The sequence below is a fragment of the Megascapheus bottae genome, chromosome 37, assembly GCF_031878675.1.
Source record: "Megascapheus bottae isolate mThoBot1 chromosome 37, mThoBot2.hap1, whole genome shotgun sequence".
NCBI classification, from domain to species: domain Eukaryota; kingdom Metazoa; phylum Chordata; class Mammalia; order Rodentia; family Geomyidae; genus Megascapheus; species Megascapheus bottae.
In genome coordinates, this window is record NC_143545.1 from 2096016 (window position 1) to 2117018 (window position 21003).

General features: G+C 55.7%; 2 protein-coding genes across 3 annotated transcripts; both read left to right on the top strand.

Annotated features, from left to right (window-relative positions):
• Positions 1–639: 639 nt before the first annotated feature.
• Cd4 (CD4 molecule) lies at positions 640–13004 on the top strand. 2 transcript variants are annotated; one of them, XM_090325078.1, is made up of 10 exons: positions 640–721; positions 7477–7563; positions 7936–8106; positions 8850–9008; positions 9333–9563; positions 10046–10381; positions 10949–11149; positions 11413–11537; positions 11768–11835; positions 12443–13004. In XM_090325078.1, the coding sequence occupies exons 2-10, from the start codon at positions 7515–7517 to the stop codon at positions 12471–12473; spliced, it is 1371 nt and encodes a 456-aa protein (XP_090181204.1). In that variant the 5' UTR covers positions 640–721; positions 7477–7514; the 3' UTR covers positions 12474–13004. The 2 variants fall into 2 exon arrangements, with proteins under 2 accessions (XP_090181204.1, XP_090181202.1); XM_090325076.1 differs by having other exon boundaries at positions 641–721; positions 7482–7563.
• Positions 13005–15863: 2859 nt separating this feature from the next.
• Positions 15864–20729, top strand: Gpr162 (G protein-coupled receptor 162). The gene is made up of 4 exons (XM_090325074.1): positions 15864–17142; positions 18497–18686; positions 19181–19338; positions 19976–20729. Exons 1-4 carry the CDS (start codon positions 16297–16299, stop codon positions 20504–20506), a joined length of 1725 nt encoding a protein of 574 aa, XP_090181200.1. The 5' UTR covers positions 15864–16296; the 3' UTR covers positions 20507–20729.
• Positions 20730–21003: the final 274 nt, after the last annotated feature.

Consider the following 21003-nt stretch of genomic DNA (forward strand, 5'->3'; position numbering starts at 1 on the left):
AACTAAGTAAAGCACTGAATCACATCCGCAGGCTTTTATTTATTTATTTATTTATTTATTTATTTATTTATTTATTTGCCACTTGAGCCTCAGCACCACTTCTGGCTTTTTCAACGTATGTGGTACTGAGGAATTGAACCCGGGGCTTCATGCAGGCTAAGCAAGCACTCTACCACTAGGCCACACGCCTAACCAGCTTTTTATTTATCTTAGTTTTTTTGGTTTTTTTGCATGCAAGTACTAGGACTTGAACTCAGGGCCTGGGCGTTGTCCCTGAGCTCTTTAGCTCAAGGTTACTGTCCTACCCTTGAGCCAAGCCCCACGTCCCATTTTCTAGAGGTTCATTGGAGATAAGAGTCTCAGGTCCTTTTGTGCCCAGGCTGGCTTTGAACCTGGATCCTCAGATCTCAGCCTCCTGAGTAGCTAGGATGACAGGTGTGAGCCACACAGTGCCATGGCTGATTCAAGGTTGTTCTGATGGACAGTTTCTCTCTGACCACTTCCCCATGGGTGCAAGAATTGGGGCGATGGGAGGTACCCCGTCCTCGCAAAGTGACGTGGAAGGCCGGCCTTCGAGTGTCAGGCCCCAGCTTCCTGTCTGTTCACTTGTATACGTCTGTCTCTCTCTTTAGAAGTTCACAGACGCCTCTCCTCCCTGGGTGAGAGGTGGCACAACTCAGTCCTGTGTGAACAGCTGACTGAACGAAGGACAGACCCAGAGGTAAGAGAACTTTCCAGGGAGACGTACCAAGATGGCGCCCCTGGCTGCACTGGAAAGAGATCATAACTTCCCTTTCTCTCTTTCTCTCTCTCTCTTTCTCTCTCTCTCTCTCTCTCTCTCTTTGTCTCTTCTTTCTCTCAGGTGTGTGCTGGTGCTAGGGCTTGAACTCAGGGCCTAGGACACTATCCGTGGAGGGTTTTGTTTGCCCCCACCCTCAAGGCTTCTGGCTCTTGTGCTGGTTTATTGGACAGAAGAGTCTCATGGACCTTTCTGCCCAGGGTGGCTTAGAACCGGGATCGTCAGATCTCAACCTCTTGAGTAGCTGGGATGGCAGGCCTGTGCCACCAGCGCCTGCTTTCTGGGCACTTTCGTTTCCCTCTTCCCGTGAGCTTGGTGAGTTCAAGGCCTCGCCCCATCCTCGTCTCCTTAGAAATGTGTTGGCTGGAATAGTGAGATCAGGGAAGGAAGGTTCCAGAAAGCCAGCAGAGGACTGGAGAGACCTCGAGACAGTGAAAGAGAGAGAGAGAGAGAGAGAGAGAGAGAGAGAGAGAGAGAGAGAGAGAGAGAGAGAGAGAGAGAGATCAGAAACATTGATTCCAAGAGCATTAATTGTTTAAGTGTCCCCAGACCCTTGCGACATTTAACAAAAGAATTTCCAGACCCTCCCTCTCCTTTCTCTCTTCTTTTCTTTCTTTCTTTTTGTGTGTGTGTGTGCTGACCCTAGAGCTTGAACTCAGGACCTGGGCTCTGTCCCTGAGCCTCTTTTGCTCCAGGCTGGCGCTCCGTCCCTTGAGCCCCATGTCCACTTCTGGCCTTTGACTGATGAATTGGAGAATGACTGGCCATTAAGAATCTCCTGGACTTCCCTTCCCCCTGGCTGGCTTCAAAATACAATCGCCAGATCTCAGCCTCCTGAGTAGCGAGGGTGACAGGCGTTTGTCACCAGGGTCTGGCTGCCATCAGGCGACACAAAATGGCTGCCTCCCTCATCAGGGAAAAGAGCAGGTGCTAAGGGGAGGCGTCTTCCCTTCAGCCTGGGGACTCTTGCAGAAGAGTCTTCCCCCCCCCAAACTCTGATCCCCCCCATACCTTCTGAGGTGCCCTGAGGCCCTTGGCCTGGGACTGAGCAGGGCTCTGGGACATTTGAAATCTGGGTGTGTGTTGGCTGACCCTGGCTTCTCGCTTGTCACCCCACCTCCTGGGGGAGCTGAGATCCGAGGATCACAGCTTCCAGCCAGCCCAGACGGGAAATTCCAGGAGACTCTTCTCTCCCATGAATCATCAAAAAGCCGGAAGTGGAGCTGTGGCTCAAGGGGTAGAGCGCCAGCCTTGAGCCAAAAAAAAAAAAAAAAAGCTCAGGGACGGCGCCCAGGCTCTGAGTTCGAGCCCCAGGGGTGGCACACACGAGTACGTAAACACAATATTCCTTGACTGAAATCATTTTGATAAGACGGGAGACTCTGGGGTGTCCTGAAGAGAGGCCCAAAAGCTGTGTTCTGGGGGGGAGGTGTTTGTTTCTTGGGGGGCACAGGGGAGGAAGGAGGGTGGAAAGACCTCTGCTCTGGGCAATGTGGGGTGCGGAGAGAGGAGGGCTGCACTTGCAGTCACAGATTTCAAGGGTCCCGCGAGGCTGGGGTGTCTAGGAAGTTGGGGTGAAACTGGTTAGCAGTTGGCGGTGTGTGGGGTGCTGGCTCAGACCGCGTCTGGGCTTGAGTGGGTTGATTTGAGGGGGGCATCAAAGTGCAAGGGGGGACCACAGCCTGGCACTGAGGTGGGCCTGTGCCCTCCACCAGGGGCTGGGGTGGCAGAGACTTCCAGGGCTCAGGGCGGGGTGTGTGTGTGTGTGTGTGTGTGTGTATGTGTGTGTGTGTGTGTGGTTGCTCTGTTCTCTGTCTCTTGCCTTCTAGAATCTTCTTTTTATGCAGAGTCTAGTCTTGAGGTTTGAACTCAGGGCTGGGTTGCCATCCCTGAACTCTTGACAGCTCAAGCCTGGCGCTCTACCACTTGAGCCACCGCACCATTTCTGGTTTTGCTAGTGGGTCATTGGAGAGGAGAATCTCATGGCCTTTCCTTTCCCGGGCTGGCTTGGAACCACGATCCTCAGATCTCAGCCACCTGAGCAGCTGGGACACCAGGCGGGAGCCATCAAGCTCCTGGCTTGTGTTCTAAAATATTATCAGCCTTGTCTCCCTTGAGTGTGAGTTTTACGTGCGATGGTGGATGACTATGGCTTCTTATTTTTATTTTTTTTTGTCCAGTCCTGGGCTTGAGCTCAGGGCCTGATCACTGTCTTTGGACTTTCTCAAGGCTAGAGCTCTACCACTTGAGCCTCAGCACCACTTCTGGCTTTTTTCTATGTATGTGGTACCAAGGAATCGAACCCGGGTCTTCATGCATGCTAGGCAAGTACTTTAACCACTAGGCCAAACTCCCGGCCCCTTATTTTTAACTATTTATTTCTTATTTATTCATTTCTTGATTTTCTTATGATGGTACTTGAACTTAAGGCCTTCTCACTGTCCAGGTGGCTGGTGGCTGTTCCTTTCCTAAGCTTCTCTCTCTCTCCTTCCCGCCCTCCCTGTCTGCCCTCCCCTCCCCTGAGGCCTGAGCGTGTGGGGGGAAGGGGTGATCTGTCCACCCCGTCCTCTGTCTCTTTCCACCTTCCTTCCCCAAAGAAAGCCATCTTCTGCTTCGGTCTCTCAGCTCTGGGCCCCGTGCTGCAGACTTTCTTCAGATCAAAGCCACAGCCCGACACGCTGTTGACAGACAGAAGGATCTAGATGTTTTTGGCTGCTGGAGAGGGACAGGAAGGAGAAATCCAGCTCAGCCATCGTGGTTTTTGTAACATGGGCCCCCCAGGGGGAGGGGGCTGGACGAGGAGAGGTCAGGATGGGAGCAGAGAAAGAGGAAAGGGTGGAGTGGGGAGGATTTGGGGGGGGGACCAGCCATCCTCCCTTCCTCCCTCCCCCATCCTCTCCCAGGGGCGGGGAGTGAGCACGGCTGGGGTGATGTTTGTCGCCTCTGGGGAAGGTGACACAAAAAACCTTGATGTCAAAGATGACAGCGGAAACTGAGGCACTAAAGAAACCATGGCTCCAAAACCACAGCCTCTCCACAAAGCCCATGCGAGTGCTGAGATGGGGTTACCTAGGGGAGGCAAGGTGTGCGCCCACAAGTGTGGAGAAGCCAGGCCATTCCACAAGGAGGCTGGGTATCTCACTCTGCTCCCCAAGGCCACAGCCAGCCTGGGAGGGGGGGCAAAGGGGGGAATTTGTGGCCTGAGACCCCTGGGTCTTGAACTCAGGGTCTGGGCCCTGTCCTTGGTCTTTCCCCAAGGCTAGAGCTCTACCACTCGAGCCACAGCAACACTCCTGGCTTTTTCTATGTATGTGGTACTGAGGAATCGAACCCGGGTCTTCGTGCATGCTAGGCAAGCACTTTAACCACTAGGCCAAACTCAACTCCTAGCCCCAACCCTGTAAATGTTTTCCTGTTTGCTGAGTTGATTTGAGGCCAGCCTCCCTCCCCTCCCTTCTTCCCAGAAATCCCCCTCCTGGTCTCTTTGCCAGCTGGTGTTAACAAAACCAACACTTAGCTGTTTGCTTCTGTCCATCTGTGTGTATCTGTTTACCCGTCCATCCATCCATCCATCCACCCACCCATCCATCCACTCATCCATCCATCTATCCATCCATCCATCCATCCACCCACCCATCCATCCACTCATCCATCCATCCATCCATCCACCCACCCATCCATCCACTCATCCATCCATCTATCCATCCATCCATCCATCCATCCATCCACCCACCCATCCATCCACTCATCCATCCATCCATCCATCCATCCACCCACCCATCCATCCACTCATTCATCCATCTATCTATCCATCCATCCATCCATCCATCCATCCATCCATCCATCCACCCATCCATCCATCTATCCAACCATCCATCCATTCATCCACCCATCCATCCATCCACCCATCCATCCATCTATCCATCCATCCATCCACCCATCCACCCACCCATCCATCCACTCATCCATCCATCTATCCATCCACTCATCCATCCATCCATCCATCCATCCACCCACCCATCCATCCACTCATCCATCCATCCATCCACCCACCCATCCATCCACTCATCCATCCATCTATCTATCCATCCATCCATCCACCCATCCATCCATCTATCCAACCATCCATCCATCCATCCATCCATCCATCCATCCATCCACCCATCCATCCATCTATCCAACCATCCATCCATCCATCCATCCACCCACCCATCCATCCATCCATCCATCCCACCCACCCACCCACCCATCTATTCATCCACCCAGCCATCTATCTTTCCATCTGTCCATCTATACATCCATCAATTCACCTGTCCATCCATCCATCCACTCATCCATCCATCCATCCATCCCACCTACCCATCTATCCATCCATCCACCTATCCATCCATCCATCCATCCACCCATCCATCCATCCATCCACCCATCCATCCATCATCCATCCATCCACTCATCCATCCATCCATCCCACCCAGCCATCTATCTTTCCATCTGTCCATCTATACATCCATCAATTCACCTGTCCATCCATCCATCCATCCATCCATCCATCTATCATCCAGCCAGCCATCTCCCCATCTGTCCATCTGTCCATGCATCATTCATCCATCCACCTATCCCTCCATCTGTCCATCCATCCATCACCCACCCATATTCAACCATCCATCCATAGGTGGTTCATTTCTATAATCCAAGCTAGTCACGATTCGAAGCCAGCTCCAATATAAGAACTCCCAGCAAACAGACCATGGACTCAAAACTGAATCTGAATTATGAGCTTATTTACTAGCATTAAAAAAAGGAATTTATCAATAGCCAATTATAGCTGGCCCAGACGACTGCTAAGTATTGGGAACCCAGAAGCACCCCAAGGAATAACAAATAGGGGCTTTTTGTTCCCAAAATGAGTGGGGGGGGTGTCATGCATTAAGTGGAATCTTTCCAACTTCCCTGTGTAATGTCAGCTAAGCGGAATACAGAAGCAGAGGATCCGGTTGTCAGCAAAAATGTAGGTGCTAAGCTCAATTCTCCGAATCGGCGTCACAAACTTTATCCAGTATTTGTTTTCCTGATTTTACCAACAAGGAAGCCCTAGAGATTCTTTTTCTTTTTCTTTTTTTTTTTTTTGATTGGGTGTGAGGCTTGAACTCTGGGCCTGGGCTCAAGGCTGGCACTCTGCCACTTTGAGCCACAGCGCCACCTCTGGTTTTCTGGTGGTTCATTGGAGTTCAGAGTCTCAGGGTCTTTCCTGCCCAGGCTGGCTTTGAACCACGATCCTTAGATCTCAGCTTTATGAGGAGCTGGGATGCCAGGAGGGAGCCACCAGGGCCCCAGCTGGTGACTCTTCATCGTTAGGAAAAATGAAGGGGAAAGAGCAGACTGGACCTGGTCTCAGCAGGAGAGGACCAGCCATTCCTGTGAGGAATCACAGCTCAGCTCTGTGATCTCAGCTGTTTTGGAGGCTACTCCAGGGAGGATCGGGATTCGAGGTTCAATTTTCTGAGGCCCCTTCTCCACCCATAGTTGGGCACAGCGACAGAGCAGTTTTATTGCCACGCGTCGACATGCCACCACGTGAAGCCACAGCTCCACGTCTGGCTGTTGGTTCTTGTTCGGGTTGTTTTTTGTGGTTCATTGGAGATAAGAATCTCAAGGACTTTCTTGCCCAGGCTGGCTTCGAACCATAATCCTCAGATCTCAGCCTCCCGAGCAGCTGGAAGAACAGGTGTGAAGCACTGAAGCTTGGGCTGTCTGTGGTTTGGGGAACACTGGTTAAAGTTCCAAGGCATTAGAGTCACTTGGCCAGGAATGGTGGCTCCCGCCTGTCACCCCCGCTACTCAGGAGGCTGAGGTCTGAGGATTGCAGTTCAGAGCCAGCCTGGGCAGGAAAGTCCATGAGACTCTGATCTCCAACGAACCACCAGAAAACTGGAAGTGGTGCTGTGGCTCAAGGGTAGAGCATTGGCCTTAAGTGAAAAAGCTCAGGGACAGTGGCCAGGCCCTGAGTTCAAGCCCCAGGACTGTCTCCCCCCCACACACCCCTGCAACGAAACCTCTGGGTGTCAGAAAGGTGACAGGATAAGCTTGGACCCAACCCAGTCATCCTGGCCACTGATTTGTGCATAGAGCTGTCAATCAACCAGCCCTTACCCCCACCCTCCCGCTTCCTGGCACTGAGGTGGCATCCTGTTGTCTTTTCCCTTGGAGTTTGTCATGAGGGTCTCCCCAGTAGCTGGAGGTCCACGGAGGGGGAGAAAGGACACAGCACAGCCCCCGGGCACGGCAGGCCTGACACCAACACCACAAGGCCTCTCCATGGAACTTTCCAGAGAGCAGGGGCAAGGCCCGGGGACCCCGCCATGGCCACGCCATGCCCACGTCACCCACTCGTGAGGCCAGCGCATTAAAAAATGCATTCCTAAGTGCACACCCCACAGAGAGGGAGAAGGGCGGATCGATATTCAGATGGTAAAAAACTAACAGACAGAGGGGTGATTGATGGCTGAGAGAGGACAGAGCAGAGCCAGACAGCCAGACGGATGGATGACACACACATGGCTTCGTCTGTCTGTCTCCTGTGTGCACAGCTCATGGCTGGCTCTCAGAGTCCTGAGGGAAGAGAATTGGTCTCCGCAGGGCCCCGGGCTCTGACTCTCCACCACTTCTGTTTCTGCAAGCTCAGATCCTGACCACCGCCGGCCTTATCAAGGCTGCCATGACGCGAACCTTGTCTTTTGCATCTCTGGCCTTGGTGCTTCTGTTAGGTAAGTGCTTCGACTCGGGTCCTGGAGGAGATGGTGGGGTGGAGAGAGGGCTGATGGGAAAGTACAAAGGTGTGGGGGAAGGAGGCATGCATGCTGGGTATCAGGGCCTGTCACCCCCCAACTCAGGAGGCTGAGAGCGGAGGATCACAGTTGGAGGTCCAGTCCATGGAGACTTCTTATCTCAGATGAACCAGCAAAAAGCTGGGCGGGGAGGCGTGGCTCAAATGGTGGAACGCCAGCCTTGAAGGGGGGAAAAAAAAAAGCCCAGGTCCTGAGTTCAAGCTCCAGGACTGACACACCAAACCCAAACCAAAGAGGACTGTGACAGGCCCGAGGCTTGAGCACTGGATCTTCCTTCTCTTCTCTCTTCAGCATCCATCCTGGTGGTCGGCAAAGGAGAGGAACTGGTGCTGGGAAAAGCAGGATACTCGGTGGAACTTCCATGTAACCCCCGTGCGAAGAACAAACTGCATTTCACGTGGAGACTCGCGGACCAGACTAGGATTCTAACAAATATGAACCCAAACAGCATACTGAGTCGAAGTAGGAGCTCCCGGCCCCACCCTATCCAGAGACCCCCGAGCCACGCCGTATTCAATAGACACGCTTCTGCCTCATGGTGTCATCTCAAATGCCATTGCTCCTAGCTCACGCTTGTCATCCCGGGTATTCAGGAGGCTGAGATCTGAGGATTGCGCAGTTTGAAAGTCTAGGAGACTCCACCAAAAAGCTGGATCTGTGGTTCCAGTGGTAGAGAGCTAGCCTTGAGTGAATAAAGTCAAGTCCTGAGTTCAAACCCCCGAACTGGCACACAAGGCCAGCCTTTTTTTTTTTTTGTCAGTCCTGGGGCTTGAACTCAGGCCCTGGGCACTGTCCTTGGGCTTTCTCAAGGCTAGTGCTCTACCACTTGAGCCATTGAACCACTTCTGGCTTTTTTTTTTCTGTGTACTGAGGAATCGAACCCAGGGCTTTGTGCAAACTAGGGAAGCACTCTACCACTAGGCCAAACTCCAGGCCCCAAGGCTGGGCATTTTAGAAATTTTGTCCTTTGAAGGACTTGAACTCAGGGCCTGACCCTGAGCTCTTCAGATCAAAGTTAGCACTCTGATCCTTGGAGATCAGAGTCTCAGAGATTTCCCTGCCCGGGCTGGCTTTGAACCTCGATCCTCAGATCTCAGCCTCGTGACTGGCTGGTATAAAAGGTGTGAGCCACCAGCGTCCAGCTAAAGGCAGGCCCCTCATCCCAGCAGATCGGCCTGTGGCATCTTCTTTCTCCCCCCCCCCAGGTAACCCTCATTTGTACAAGCGCTTTGACTCAAGGAAAAACCAGTGGGACCAAGGGTCTTTTCCTCTCACCATCAGCGCCCTTGAGATGAGAGATTCGGGCAAATACATCTGTGAAGTGGACCAGAAGACCACGATGGTTGAGTTACAAGTGTACAAACGTGAGTGGGACAGACCCAGGGGACCGTGTTGATGAAGCCCTGTCGCAAACGAGGCCCTGTGCTGGTGATATGTCCGTGTGTCTGTCTGTCTGTCTGTCACAGGGCTAGGTGTTGTCTCTGAGTTTCTTTTGCTGGTAAGGCTGGCGCTCGACCACTTGAACCACAGCTCCATGTCTGGTTTTCTGGTGGTTCATGGGAGATCAGAGTCTCAGGGACTTTTCTGCCCCGGGCTGGCTTTGAACCATGATCCTCAGATCTCAGCCACCCGAGGAGATGGGAGGCCAGGCGGGAGCCACCAGCTCAAGCCAAGTGTCCTTTCCACAGTGACTTCCAGCCCAGCGTCTCCCCTGCTGCAAGGCGAGAGCCTCACTTTGACCCTGGAGGCCCCCCCAGACATAACCCCCTCCGGGAAATGCAAGAGCCCCAGGGAGGAAATGTCTTTGGACAAGGAGCTCAAGCTGAAGGCCGTGCACGTCTCGCAGAGCGGCAGATGGACCTGTACCGTCTCCCAGAGCTCGAAGCAGCTGCAGTTCAACCTGGACATCCGGGTTCTGGGTAAGAGGGGCCCCGTGGCCCCGCCCTGGACTGACCCCCCTTCTCCTGGCCCAGTGATGAATTTCCTGCAGATTCCTGGGGCTCAGGTCTGCCTGCCCCCCCACCCCAGCCTGGCCCCTGCAGTCAGGCAGGCCTTGAGAAAGAAGAGAGGGGAAGGCAAAGAGGGGTGAAGCCCCAGAGACCCCCCTTTTCCTTTCTTGCTTGCATTTGTCAGACCTGGGACTTGAACTCAGGACCTGGGCGCTGTCCCTGAGCTCCTCAGTTCAAGGCTAGCACCCTACCCCTTGAGCCAAGCCCCCCACTTCTGATTTTCTAGAGGTTAATTGGGGATAAGAGTCTCAGGTCCTTTTGTATCCAGGCTGGCTTTGAACCCCGATCCTCAGATCTCAGCCTCCTGAGTAGCTGGGAGGACAGGCGGGAGCCAGCGTGCCTGGCTTACTCGGGTTCTGGACCACGATCCTCCTTTTTTCCCCACTGCCCAGGTTTTCAGGAGACGACACACACGGTCTACAAGGCGGAGGGGGAGCCGCTGCAGTTCTCCTCCCCGCTTAGCTTGAACGACGAACGGCTGAGTGGGGAGCTGACATGGCGACCTGATGGGACCTCTGCCTCCAAGTCCTGGGCCACCTTCTCCTTGAGAAACGGGAGGATAGAGGACATTCAGCTGGCGCAGGAGCTCAAGCTCCAGCTGGCCGAGAGCCTTCCCATCCGCTTCAGTCTACCCAAAGCCTCGGCGCAGCACGCAGGCTCTGGAGTCCTGACTCTGAAACACGCTAGGGGACAACTGAGTCAGACCCTGAACTTGGTGGTGATGATAAGTAAGGGGGAGGGCTAAGTGGGAGGGCGGGGCGGGGGGGGTCAGGGCCCCGTTTCCCGGATCGAAGACCCTGTGCCCAACATCTGCGCCCCTGGTGGCTCACGCCTGTCATCCCAGCTACTCAGGAGGCTGAGATCTGAGGATGGAAGTTCGAAGCCAGCCTGGGCAGGAAAATCAGTCAGCTTCGTATTGCCAATGAGCCCCCCCCCCAAAAAAAAAGCCAGAAGTAGAGCTTTGGCTCAAGAGGTAGAGTTCTAGCTTTGAGTGCAAAAGCTCAGAGGTAACACCCAAGCCCTGAGTTCAAACTCCAGATCGGGAGTGCCAGGAGGGTGGTTGAGGGGTCGAGTGCTTGTCTAGCACGCATTAAGTCCTGGGTTCGATTCCTCAGTACTACAGACATACACAGAGGCAACCAGAGGCCTCGATTTAAAAAACCCAGTACTGCCCAAGTAACAACAACAACAACAATAATAATAATGGTAATGTTCTAGCGAATGTAGTTACCTTTGAGATGCTAGGAACCCCGAGTCCTCAGGCTCCAGGACTCAGTGGTCACCTTTGTTTTCAGTGGCCCTGCAGGGGAGCCATCTTGTCTGCAAGGTCCTGGGTCCTAGCTCCTCCAAACTCCACTTGAGCCTGCAGCTGGAGAACCAGAAAGCCAGGATCTCAAGGCAGGAGAAGACCGTGAAGGTGGACGGCCCGGAGGCGGGGGCCTGGATGTGTTCCCTGAGCAACACAGACAAAGCCCTGGTGCAGGCCCGGTTTGAGGGTAAGAAGTCCACTTCCCAGCTCGTCCCGGGGGGGGCCCAGGCCACACCTGACCTGCAGAGGGGCAGTAGTCATGGGTAGTGGCCCGAAGATGGGGTGGGTGGGGTCCCAGGCTTCAGATTCCCGCTTCTAATCCAACCACACTAGCAGTGCCTGCGTGTAACCTCAGCCGCTCAGGAGGCTGAGATGGGAGGATGGAGGCTCAAGGCCAGCCTTGCAGGGGAAGCCGGGAGGCTCTGATCATGTTCTCTCTGTGTCCCTCAGTGGAGTTCACACCGTGGAGTCCAGGCCAGCCCTTGTTTCTGGCTTTGGTGGTGGGGAGTGCTGGAGGCCTGGTGGTCTTGGTGGTGGTGGTCGTTTTCTGCTGCGTGAAATGTCGTCAGCGAAGGGTGAGCAAGCCCCACCCCTCCCGCCATGTCCCTTTCCCCCCCACCCCCCAACCCCCGCCCTGGGAAACCAGCCACGGTGGTGGCTCCAGTCCCCTGACGTTCTGATTCCCCCCTAGAGGAACAGATAGACAGACAGACAGACAGACAGACAGACAGAGGCTCCTCCCCCTGCTCCCTCCAGTCCCCCCTTCCCAGGGCCCTCAGCCCCTCCCTTCCTTATCCCCCCACAGCGCCAAGCAGAGAAGACGTCCCAGATCAAGAGGCTGCTCAGTGAGAAGAAGACCTGCCAGTGTCCCCAGTAAGGGACTGGGCTGAAGGGGAGGGAGGGGGAGGGGGAGGGGGACGGAGGGGGAGGCGGAAAGGAGAAAAGGAAGCCAGGTACTGGCTTTGTACACCAGTCATCTTAGCTGCTCAGGAGAATCCAGTGGGTGGTGGTTCCAGGCCAACCACCTAAAAAAGCAGGAGTGGAGCCGTGGCTCAAGTGGTAGAGCGCCAGGCTTGAATATAAAGAAGCTCAGGGACAGCAGGGATGGGGGGGGGAATTGTCAGTCCTGGGGCTTGAACTCAGGGCCTGAGCACTGTCCTTGGACTTTCTCAAGGCTGGAGCTCTACCACTTGAGCCTCAGCACCACTTGTAGCTTTTTCTGTGTATGTGGGACCATGGAATCGAACCCGGGTCTTCATGCATGCAAGGCCAGCTCTCTACCACCAGGCCACATTCGAAGCCCTTGGCTTTTGTGGTTTGTTTTTGACGAGTGAATTGGAGATGAGAGTCTCAGGGACTTTGCTGCCTGGGCTGGCTTTGAACCCCAATCCTCACACCTCAGTGTCCCGAGCAGCTGGGATGCAGGTGTGAGCCAGGCCCCGCGCTCACTTCTCCCTGCCTTGTTCCTCTTTCCTCATAGCCGGGCACAGAAGATGCACGCTCTCATGTGAGATGCAGGCCTTGCTCTTGGGGGGATCCCCACCAGCACCCCGGCTCTCTGCCTGCATTTCCGGTCAGCGTTGGGCCTGTGGATCAAATGATTGTAAAAGATGGCAAAGCCTCCGGCCTCCTCCGCCTTGACTCCAGCTCCGGCCATGACGCCTCCTCTTCTCTTCCCAGCTCCCCTGGCACCACGGTGTGCCAAGCCCGTTGGGGATTTGGGGGGGTCCTTTACCCCACCGTTCCTCTGCACCCCTTATTCTCCTAGACACCCTCTCCAGATGTTGGCTTGGGTGCCAGCAGAGGGCACAGGAACCAGTCCTGGCTGGCACGGGGAGGGGGGGCAGCTGGGCACCTGGAAATATCCAAGATCTTGATTGGTGAAGGCTCTGAGCCCGAAGCACAGGGCCAATCATGCAGAGGTGCCAGAACCCTGCCGGTCCCCCTGGCCTCCTGCTTTTACCACTTCCTGACTCTGAATACACACCCTGTGCGCGCGCACACACACACACAAGAAAGAAATGTAATAAACATACTATCAGGAAAACGAAGTGTTGGCCTGGCTCAGTTGGTAGAGCGCCAGAAAAGGAGCTCAAGCATCAGGTTTGTGGAACTGAACTGAGCGTGGCCTAGTGATAAAGTGCCTGCCTCGCCCGCACAAAGCCCTGGGTTCAATTCCTCTACCACAGACATAGAAAAAAGCTGGAAGTGGTGCTGTGGCTCAGATGGTGGAGCGCCAGCCTTGAGCAAAAAAGCAGCTCAGAGGCGGCGCCCAGGCCTTGAATTCAAGCTCCAGTGCCCACAAAGGAGATGGTAGGATGCCATTTCCCTGAAGAAGGGGCATTTGCGGGAAGCTCGCCACTCTGGAGGCTGAGATAGGAGGATCACAGTTCCAAGCCAGCTTGGATAGCGTTGACCCCGAGTCTATCTCCTCATTAACCAGAAGAAAACACAAAAGCCAAATGTGAGCTGTGGCTCAAGTGATAGGGATCCGGCCCCCCTGGCACACACACGGGGGTGGGGGGCACGGGGTGGGGGACCCTCAGAGTGGGGGTGCCCCTCTTCCCATGCAGCCATTCCTGCAAGGCAGCTGGGCTTGTGTTCCTGTTGCTACCCCCCTCAAAAAAAGCCAGGGATGGGGTGGGGGCCGAGCGGCTTACTTCTCCTCTCCCCCTCCCCCAAGCCCCCCCTGTCACTCCCACACCCCAAAACCTTGTCCTGGGGCTCCCTAACCCAGGATCCAAACAGGGGTTCCTGGAGGGCCCAGAGTTGTGGGGGGGCCAGGTCTGGACACAGAGATGCTGGGCCTCTGAGCTGGGAGGGTGGGGGAGGGAGGAGGGAGGAGAGAGAGAGAGGGAGGAGGGAAGAGGACGGAGGAAGGGGAGGAGGGAGGAGGGCGGGTGAGCCGGAGCTGGCAGGAGCCCGGTGGGGACCGAATGCGTCTCCCCAGCAGCGCTGGGCACAGCCTGAGGTAAGAGGACCCCCCCTCCAGGCCCCCCCACCATCACCGCCCCTCCCCACAGCCCCCCTCCCCCCAAACTCCCGCCTCCTCCCCTGTGGGCCGCCCCAGCCACCAGCTGGGTCTGCCTGGGGAAGCTGGGGAGACCAGGGGGACACCCCGTGACCTTAGCCCTTCACCTCGCCTGCCAAGGACAGACGAGGGAACCCCTGCTGTCCAGACTGCGCCCCCAGACTCCCTCCCTCCCTCCCTCCACCTTCTCCGCTTCGTCCTTCTCACCCTCTCTCTCTCTCTCTCTCTCTCTCTCTCTCTCTCTCTCTCTCTCTCTCTCTCTCTCTCTCTCGTCCCATCTCTATTTGGGGGGCACCCCTCCCCAGCTGAGCTTGTAGATCAGGTGGGTGGAAAGGGGGGGTCCCAGACTGCAGGGGAGGGCAGGTGTGGGGGCCTCTGGACCAGTTTGTCCATCACCCGGCTGGCTGGCCGTTGCTATGGTAACCAGAGTGGCTGAGCTCCAGGGAAGACAACGATGAGAAAGGACAGGAATCTCTTTTTTTTTGGGGGGGGGGAGAGGCAAAGGATCTGAAGTAACAGAGCCTCGCAATTGGGGGGGGTGCCCCGATTGTTTTCCCCTCCCATTTGCTCCAGAACCATAACGCCTTGTCTTGTCTTCCTCTCCCCCCCCCGCCCTCCTCCTTCCCCTCCCCATTTCCTCTCCATCCCTCCCCTGGGGTGCCTCAAGATCAAGGGGTACACTTGGTTGCATGAAAAGGAAACTGAGGCTGAAGGCCAGGCCAGTGAAGGGTTAGCTACCGGGGAAGGGGGAACCCGGCAGGGTTTTGTGGGGGTTGCTTTTTTCTGGGGGTGCTTTTTCTATGATTTCTGTCTTCCTTCAGGCTGCCTTTTCTGATTCCTGCTTGGGTCTCCCCACCCCCCACCCCCCATCCTCTCCAGCGCCCCAGTCTCCCCTCCCCAGCCTCTCTGTCTATTTTCAGATACTATAGCTGTGCCCCCTCTTTTCTCTTCGGCTCAAATTCGCCTCTTGCATTCTGGTTCCCCCCCCATCTTTCCATTTCTGGATGTGTCTGCCCCCCCCCCGCCCGCCCTCCTCCAGTCCCCATCTCCCTTCTCCAGTCCCCTGGGGAACCATCTGCCTGAGGGAGGGCCGAGTTCAATCCCGACCAGCCTGGTTTCCGGGGGACCCCTCAGGCAGGGCAGGCCGTTTGTAGAACACACACAAAGTGAATGTGGGCTGTGTGTCTCCCATTCGGAGCTATTGTGTGTGTGTGTGTGTGTGTGTGCGTGTGTGTGTGTGTGTGTGTGTGCTGTTACTGGGGTTTGAACTCAGGGTTTTGCATTCCCCATTCGGCTTCCCCCCCCCTTTTCTTCCCCTCAAGGTTGGTGTTTTACCACTTGCGTCACACCTCCCCTTTTGGCTTTTTTTTTTCCCTTGTCCCTCCTGAGGCTTGAACTCAGGGCCTGGACACCATCCCTGAGGTTTCTTTGCTTTTTGTGTGTATGTTTCTCTCTCTACATTCTTTTTTGGTGGCTTTGTTTCTGTGGTGGAAGGAATCGAACCCAGAGCCTCATGCACGCTAGGCAAGCACTCTGCCACTAAGCCACACCTCCAGGTCTACACGTGCTGCATCCCCAGCTTTCCAGGAAAACAAAGGTGGAGCGCAGTGTAGACCTGGGAGCGTGGCCTAGTGGTACAGTGCTTGTCCAGCCTGCAGGAAGCCCTGGGTTCGATTCCTCAGTACCACAGACACAGAAAAAGGCAGAAGTGGTGCCGTGGCTCAACTGGTAGAGCGCTAGCCTTGAACAAAAGAAGTTCAGGGACAGCGCCCAGGCCCTGAGTTCAAACCCAGGACTGGCAGAAGAAAAAAATAATAATCCAGGCCTGACTTCCACCTTCCCCCTTCTTTTCCTCCCCCCTTACAGCCTATCCACGAAGCCCAGCCTGGAGGGAACCAGGAGGTACCCAGCCCAACCAGGCCACCACCGACGGAGCAGTGGAAAAGTGGAGGTATCTAGAACCTTCCCCGAGGAAGACACCTGTAAAATCCGAGCCTGGGCGTTTTCCAGAGCTTTCCACCTGGGCCACGCACTCCAAACCAGCCAGTTCACCAATCCAATCCCAGAGACCCAAGCAACATGGAGGCCAAACTGAGTCTCTTCTGACTTGCAAGGCTCGCCCTGTCCATCTTGCCCTGGAAGCATGACATGTGAAGTCGCAGTGCGAGCTCAGTAGCACCCTGCCTGAATCCAGGCCACCAATTTGGGGCACCATGGGGAGAGGCCTGAGTAAAGCTCCTGGGTGAGACGTAGCCCCCACCCCCGAAAGCTCAAGAGGGGGGTGGGGGTGGGCGGAGGAGAGGATGGCTCGGGGCGGGACCGGAGAAGAAGAGGCCTTGCGCTCCAACGCTTTCTCCTGGCTGGCCTGTGGGCTGTTGGCTCTTCTGGCGAATGCGTGGATTATCCTAAGCATCTCAGCCAAGCAGCAGAAACACAAGCCACTGGAGTTGCTGCTGTGTTTCCTGGCGGGGACCCACATTCTGATGGCGACTGTCCCCCTCACCACGTTTGCTGTGGTCCAGCTCAGGCGCCAGGCGTCCTCGGATTACGACTGGAACGAGAGCATCTGTAAGGTTTTCGTGTCCACCTACTATACCCTGGCCCTGGCTACTTGTTTCACGGTGGCCTCGCTGTCCTACCACCGCATGTGGATGGTCCGATGGCCGGTCAACTATCGACTGAGCAACGCCAAGAAGCAAGCCCTGCACGCGGTCATGGGGATCTGGACGGTCAGTTTCATTCTGTCCACCCTGCCATCCATCGGCTGGCACAACAATGCGGAACGTTACTACGCCCGGGGTTGCCAGTTCATCGTCTCCAAGATCGGCCTTGGTTTTGGGGTGTGCTTCAGTCTCCTCCTTCTGGGGGGCATTGTCATGGGGCTGGTGTGTGTCGCCATTACGTTTTATCAGACGTTATGGGCCCGGCCACGGAGAGCTCGACAAGCTCAGAGAGCCAAGATGGGGGGCTTAGGGAGTTTGGGGACCCGTGCAGCTTTGGAGGTGCCAGCCATAGTGGTGGAAGATTCTCGGGGGAAACGACGGTCCTCGCTGGATGGCTCCGAGTCGGCGAAAACATCACTGCAGGTCACCAATTTAGTCAGCGCCATCGTCTTTCTCTACGACTCCCTCACCGGGGTGCCGATATTGGTGAGATTTGGAGAGGGGGGGTCCCCCCAATTACCCACTTCCAACCTCAGCCCCTCTAATCGCCACCAGCGTGATCCCATCCTTCCCCTCCACGTCCGCCCTCCCTTCCTCCATCTGCTCCTCTGTCTGGTGGTGGTGGTGTTTTGGCAGTGGTGGGGCTTGATCTCAGGGCCTGAGCACTGTCCTTGGACTTTCTCAAGGCTAGAGCTCTACCACTTGAGCCTCAGCATCACTTCCGGCTTTTTTTCTATGTATGTGGGACCGAGGAATTGAACCCGGGTCTTCATGCATGCTAGGCAAGCACTTTAACCACTAGGCCAAACTCCCGGCCGCCCCCCCCCCCACCGTCAGTTTTTGAACTCCTATTTTATCCCTGTCATCCACTTTCTTTCTTATTTTTCCCCATATATTTTTATTGTACTTAATAGAAGGGTTCCATTATATTCACCAGATAGAAGGTGCATGACTTCACATTGATACCCTTTCTCATGTCTTGGTCCCCATTTCCCGCCCCCCACCCCCGCCCCTCATCTTGTTTTCCCCCCCTCCCTATCCTATTTTAAATAACCAAATACGCATATACCCAACATATCAGATACCAAGGTGTGTCGTCCACTTTCTATGACTGTTATTTTACGTTTTATTGATTGATTGCTGTATTGTCATTCCTGGCACTTGAACTCAGGACCTGGGCGCTGTCCCTGAGTTTCTTGTGCTCAAGCTTAGCACTCTCTCTACCACTTGAGCCACAGCTCCACTTCTGACTTGGTGCTGGTTCGTTGGTGATCAAGTCTCACAGGGGCCCGGGGTACGTGGCCTAGTGGTGGAGTGCTTGCCTAGCATGCACGAAGCCCTGGGTTCTAATCCTCAGCACTACACAGAAAAGGCTGGAAGTAGCGGCGTCGAGATTCAAGTGGTAGAGTGCTCGCTTTGAGAAAGCTCAGGGACCCCATGCAGGCCCTGAGTTCAAGCCCCAGGACTGGTCAGGAAAATAAAAAAAAAAAAGTCTCACAGATTTTCCTGCCTGAGTTGGCCTTGAACCTGGATCCTCAGCTCTCAGCCTTCTGAGGAGCTGGGATGACAGGCTTCCAGAACCCATTCTGCTGTCCACGGACCAAGTCATCATCCATCTGCCGAGAGAGCTGTTTCCTCTGGGGAGGAGACCGTGGGCATCCATGCGTGGAAAGCCCACCCAGCATCCTGTCCCTGCCTTTCTATCCACCCACCGATCCCCCCCCCTCCTCCCTCCCAAGCCCTGCCTGGTCTGTGGGTGTCCTGTGAGTCCCATCCGCCGATGGCATGGCAGGGTGGCTCTGACCAGGCCCCCCGTCCACCCCGCTCTCCTCCTCCCCAGGTGGTGAGCTTCTTCTCCCTGAAGTCCGACTCGGCCCCGCCGTGGATGGTCCTGGCCGTGCTGTGGTGCTCCATGGCGCAGACACTGCTTCTGCCTTCCTTCATCTGGTCCTGCGAACGCTACCGGGCGGACGTCCGCACCGTGTGGGAGCAGTGCGTGGCCATGATGTCGGAGGAGGACGGCCAGGACGGTCAGATGGGCTTCTTTCTGCTCTCCCGGCCTCCTGTCTGCCCTTCCCGCTCGCCGGCGCCCCCTGCTGGACGCAGCCAGCACCCCCGCGGGGCTGGCCTTGGCCCCACCAGAACGCCCTGGTCCCCCCCCTTTCTGTACTGAAGGCCCCCCCCCTCTGCCTTGGACCTCAGCCCCCCCCCCAGACCCCTCAACTCTCTTAGAGAACCCGAGAAACCCAGCTGAATTTCAAGAGCCACAGGTTCGATTCCTCAGGACCACGTCCGCAGCAAAAAGCTGGAAATGGTGCTGTGGCTCAAGTGGTAGAGCTGTAGCCTTGAGAAAACCCAAGGACAGCGCTCAGGCCCTGAGTTCAAGGCCCCAGGACTGGAAAATAAAAATAATAATAATTATTAATAATAATAATAATAGACAGGAAGTGTCACCCAAACGCTGGGACATCCAGGAGGAAGGAGGGGGGTACCCTCGGCCTGAGCCCCTTCTTCTTCTTTTCAGACGAATGCTGTGATGACTACATGGACACACGCGTGTACAAAGTCCGCTTCAATGCTAATGGAGCCACAGGACCGGCCAGCGGGGACCCCACCCAGGCAAAACTGCTACCGGGGCGACACATGCTCTTTCCCCCTCTTGAGAGGGTTCACTACCTACAGGTAGGGGGTTAGGGGACCCGGCCTGGATCTGCCCCCCCCCGCCCCGCTTCCAACATGTCACCCGCAAGAGGCAAGCCAAAGAAGTGGTTGTCACGCCGTCCTCAAACCAGGAAACTGGAGAGGCTGGAAAGGATGGTGCTCTCGCCATCTGTCATGGCAGCTCCTCAGGAGGCGAGTTCAAAACCCTCCCAGGAGAGAAAAGCCCGGGAGACTCTTACGTCCGAGGAACAACAACAACAACAAAAGCCAGAAGTGGCGCTGTGGCTCAGGTGGTAGAGTGCCAGCCTTGAGTGGGAAAGCTCAGGGACAGCGCCCAAGGCTTGAGTTCAAATCCCAACACTGGCAACACACACACACACACAGTATGGCTAGTCATGGAGCTTGAGCTCAGGGCCTGAGCACTGTCCTTGGACTTTCTCAAGGCTAGAGCTCTACCACCTGAGCCTCAGCACCACTTCCGGCTTTTTTCTATGCATGTGGTACCGAGGAATCGAACCCGGGTCTTCATGCATTCGAGGCAAGCATTTAAGCATTAGGCCAAACTCCCGGCCATGGATGGCACCATTTTAAGAAGCCCCGCCTGGCCTCTTCCCTGCTCTGCCTTGGTCTCCATGGCACCCCATCCTTCTCTCCCTAGGTCCCCCTATCCCGCCGGCTATCCCATGATGAGATCAACACCTTCTCGACCCCTCGGGAGCCCGGATCTTTCTTACACAAGTGGTCCTCATCAGATGACATCCGGGCCCTCGGGGGTCCCCCCGATTACCTGAGACCCAGGCTGGAGGATGAGGAAGATGAAGAAGATGCTGAAGGCGGGGGACTGGCTAGCCTGCGGCAATTTCTAGAAAGTGGAGTTTTGGGGTCCGCCGGGGGACCCCCACGGGGTCCTGGCTTTTTCCGGGAAGAGATCACGACATTCATCGATGAGACACCTCTGCCTTCTCCGACTGCCTCTCCAGGGCCCTCTCCCCGCCGGCCTCGACCACTTTTGGGGGGTCTGTCTCCCCGAAGGGCCTCACTGGGCTCTCCGGATGACAGAGGCATCGGACTTCCTCTTGGGCCAAGCATGGCCAGGCGCTGTTCCCTGACGGGGAGCGAGGGGAGAAGCAGAGCTTGGGGGAGGCCCTGGGGCCCTGGGCACCCCATCTTTTCCCAGCTGACCCTGTAGGCCCGAGCGGACTTGTTGGATCTGGGGGGACGCCCCCCCCATATTACACACACACACACTCTGTCTCCCAACCAATGGCAGCTGGCTCCAGGCTGGGTGGAGATGGACACTGGATGTGGGCAGTAGACCCCCCCCCACCCTGCGCCCTCCCGGACAAAGCCACCCCATGTGCACCCCGTCTTATCACCCTTAGCAAACTGTATTAAAAGCTCCAGTGTTGCCATAGCAACCTGTGTGTTTGGGTTGTGTCTGTGGCATTGTCCCAGAGAGGTGTGTGTGTGTGTGTGTGTGTGTGTACACTAGAAGACACAGGGGGCCAAAATCACTCCCCATACACACACACACACACACACACACACACACACACACACACACACACACACACACACACACACACACAGAGCAGGGAGTGGGGCTGTGGCTTCAGTGGTAGAGCGCCTGGACTGAGAAAGCGCAGGGACAGTGCCCGGGCCCCAAGTTCAAGACCCAGAACAGGT

Coding starts and splice junctions, on each gene's coding strand:
- Cd4 (XM_090325078.1), top strand. CDS start 7,515: ATGACGCGAACCTTGTCTTTTGCATCTCTGGCCTTGGTGCTTCTGTTA. Junction 7,564..7,935: donor GGCCTTGGTGCTTCTGTTAG/GTAAGTGCTTCG, acceptor TTCTCTCTTCAG/CATCCATCCTGGTGGTCGGC. Junction 8,107..8,849: donor AAACAGCATACTGAGTCGAA/GTAGGAGCTCCC, acceptor CCCCCCCCCCAG/GTAACCCTCATTTGTACAAG.
- Gpr162 (XM_090325074.1), top strand. CDS start 16,297: ATGGCTCGGGGCGGGACCGGAGAAGAAGAGGCCTTGCGCTCCAACGCT. Junction 17,143..18,496: donor TCACCGGGGTGCCGATATTG/GTGAGATTTGGA, acceptor CCTCCTCCCCAG/GTGGTGAGCTTCTTCTCCCT. Junction 18,687..19,180: donor GGAGGAGGACGGCCAGGACG/GTCAGATGGGCT, acceptor TCTTCTTTTCAG/ACGAATGCTGTGATGACTAC.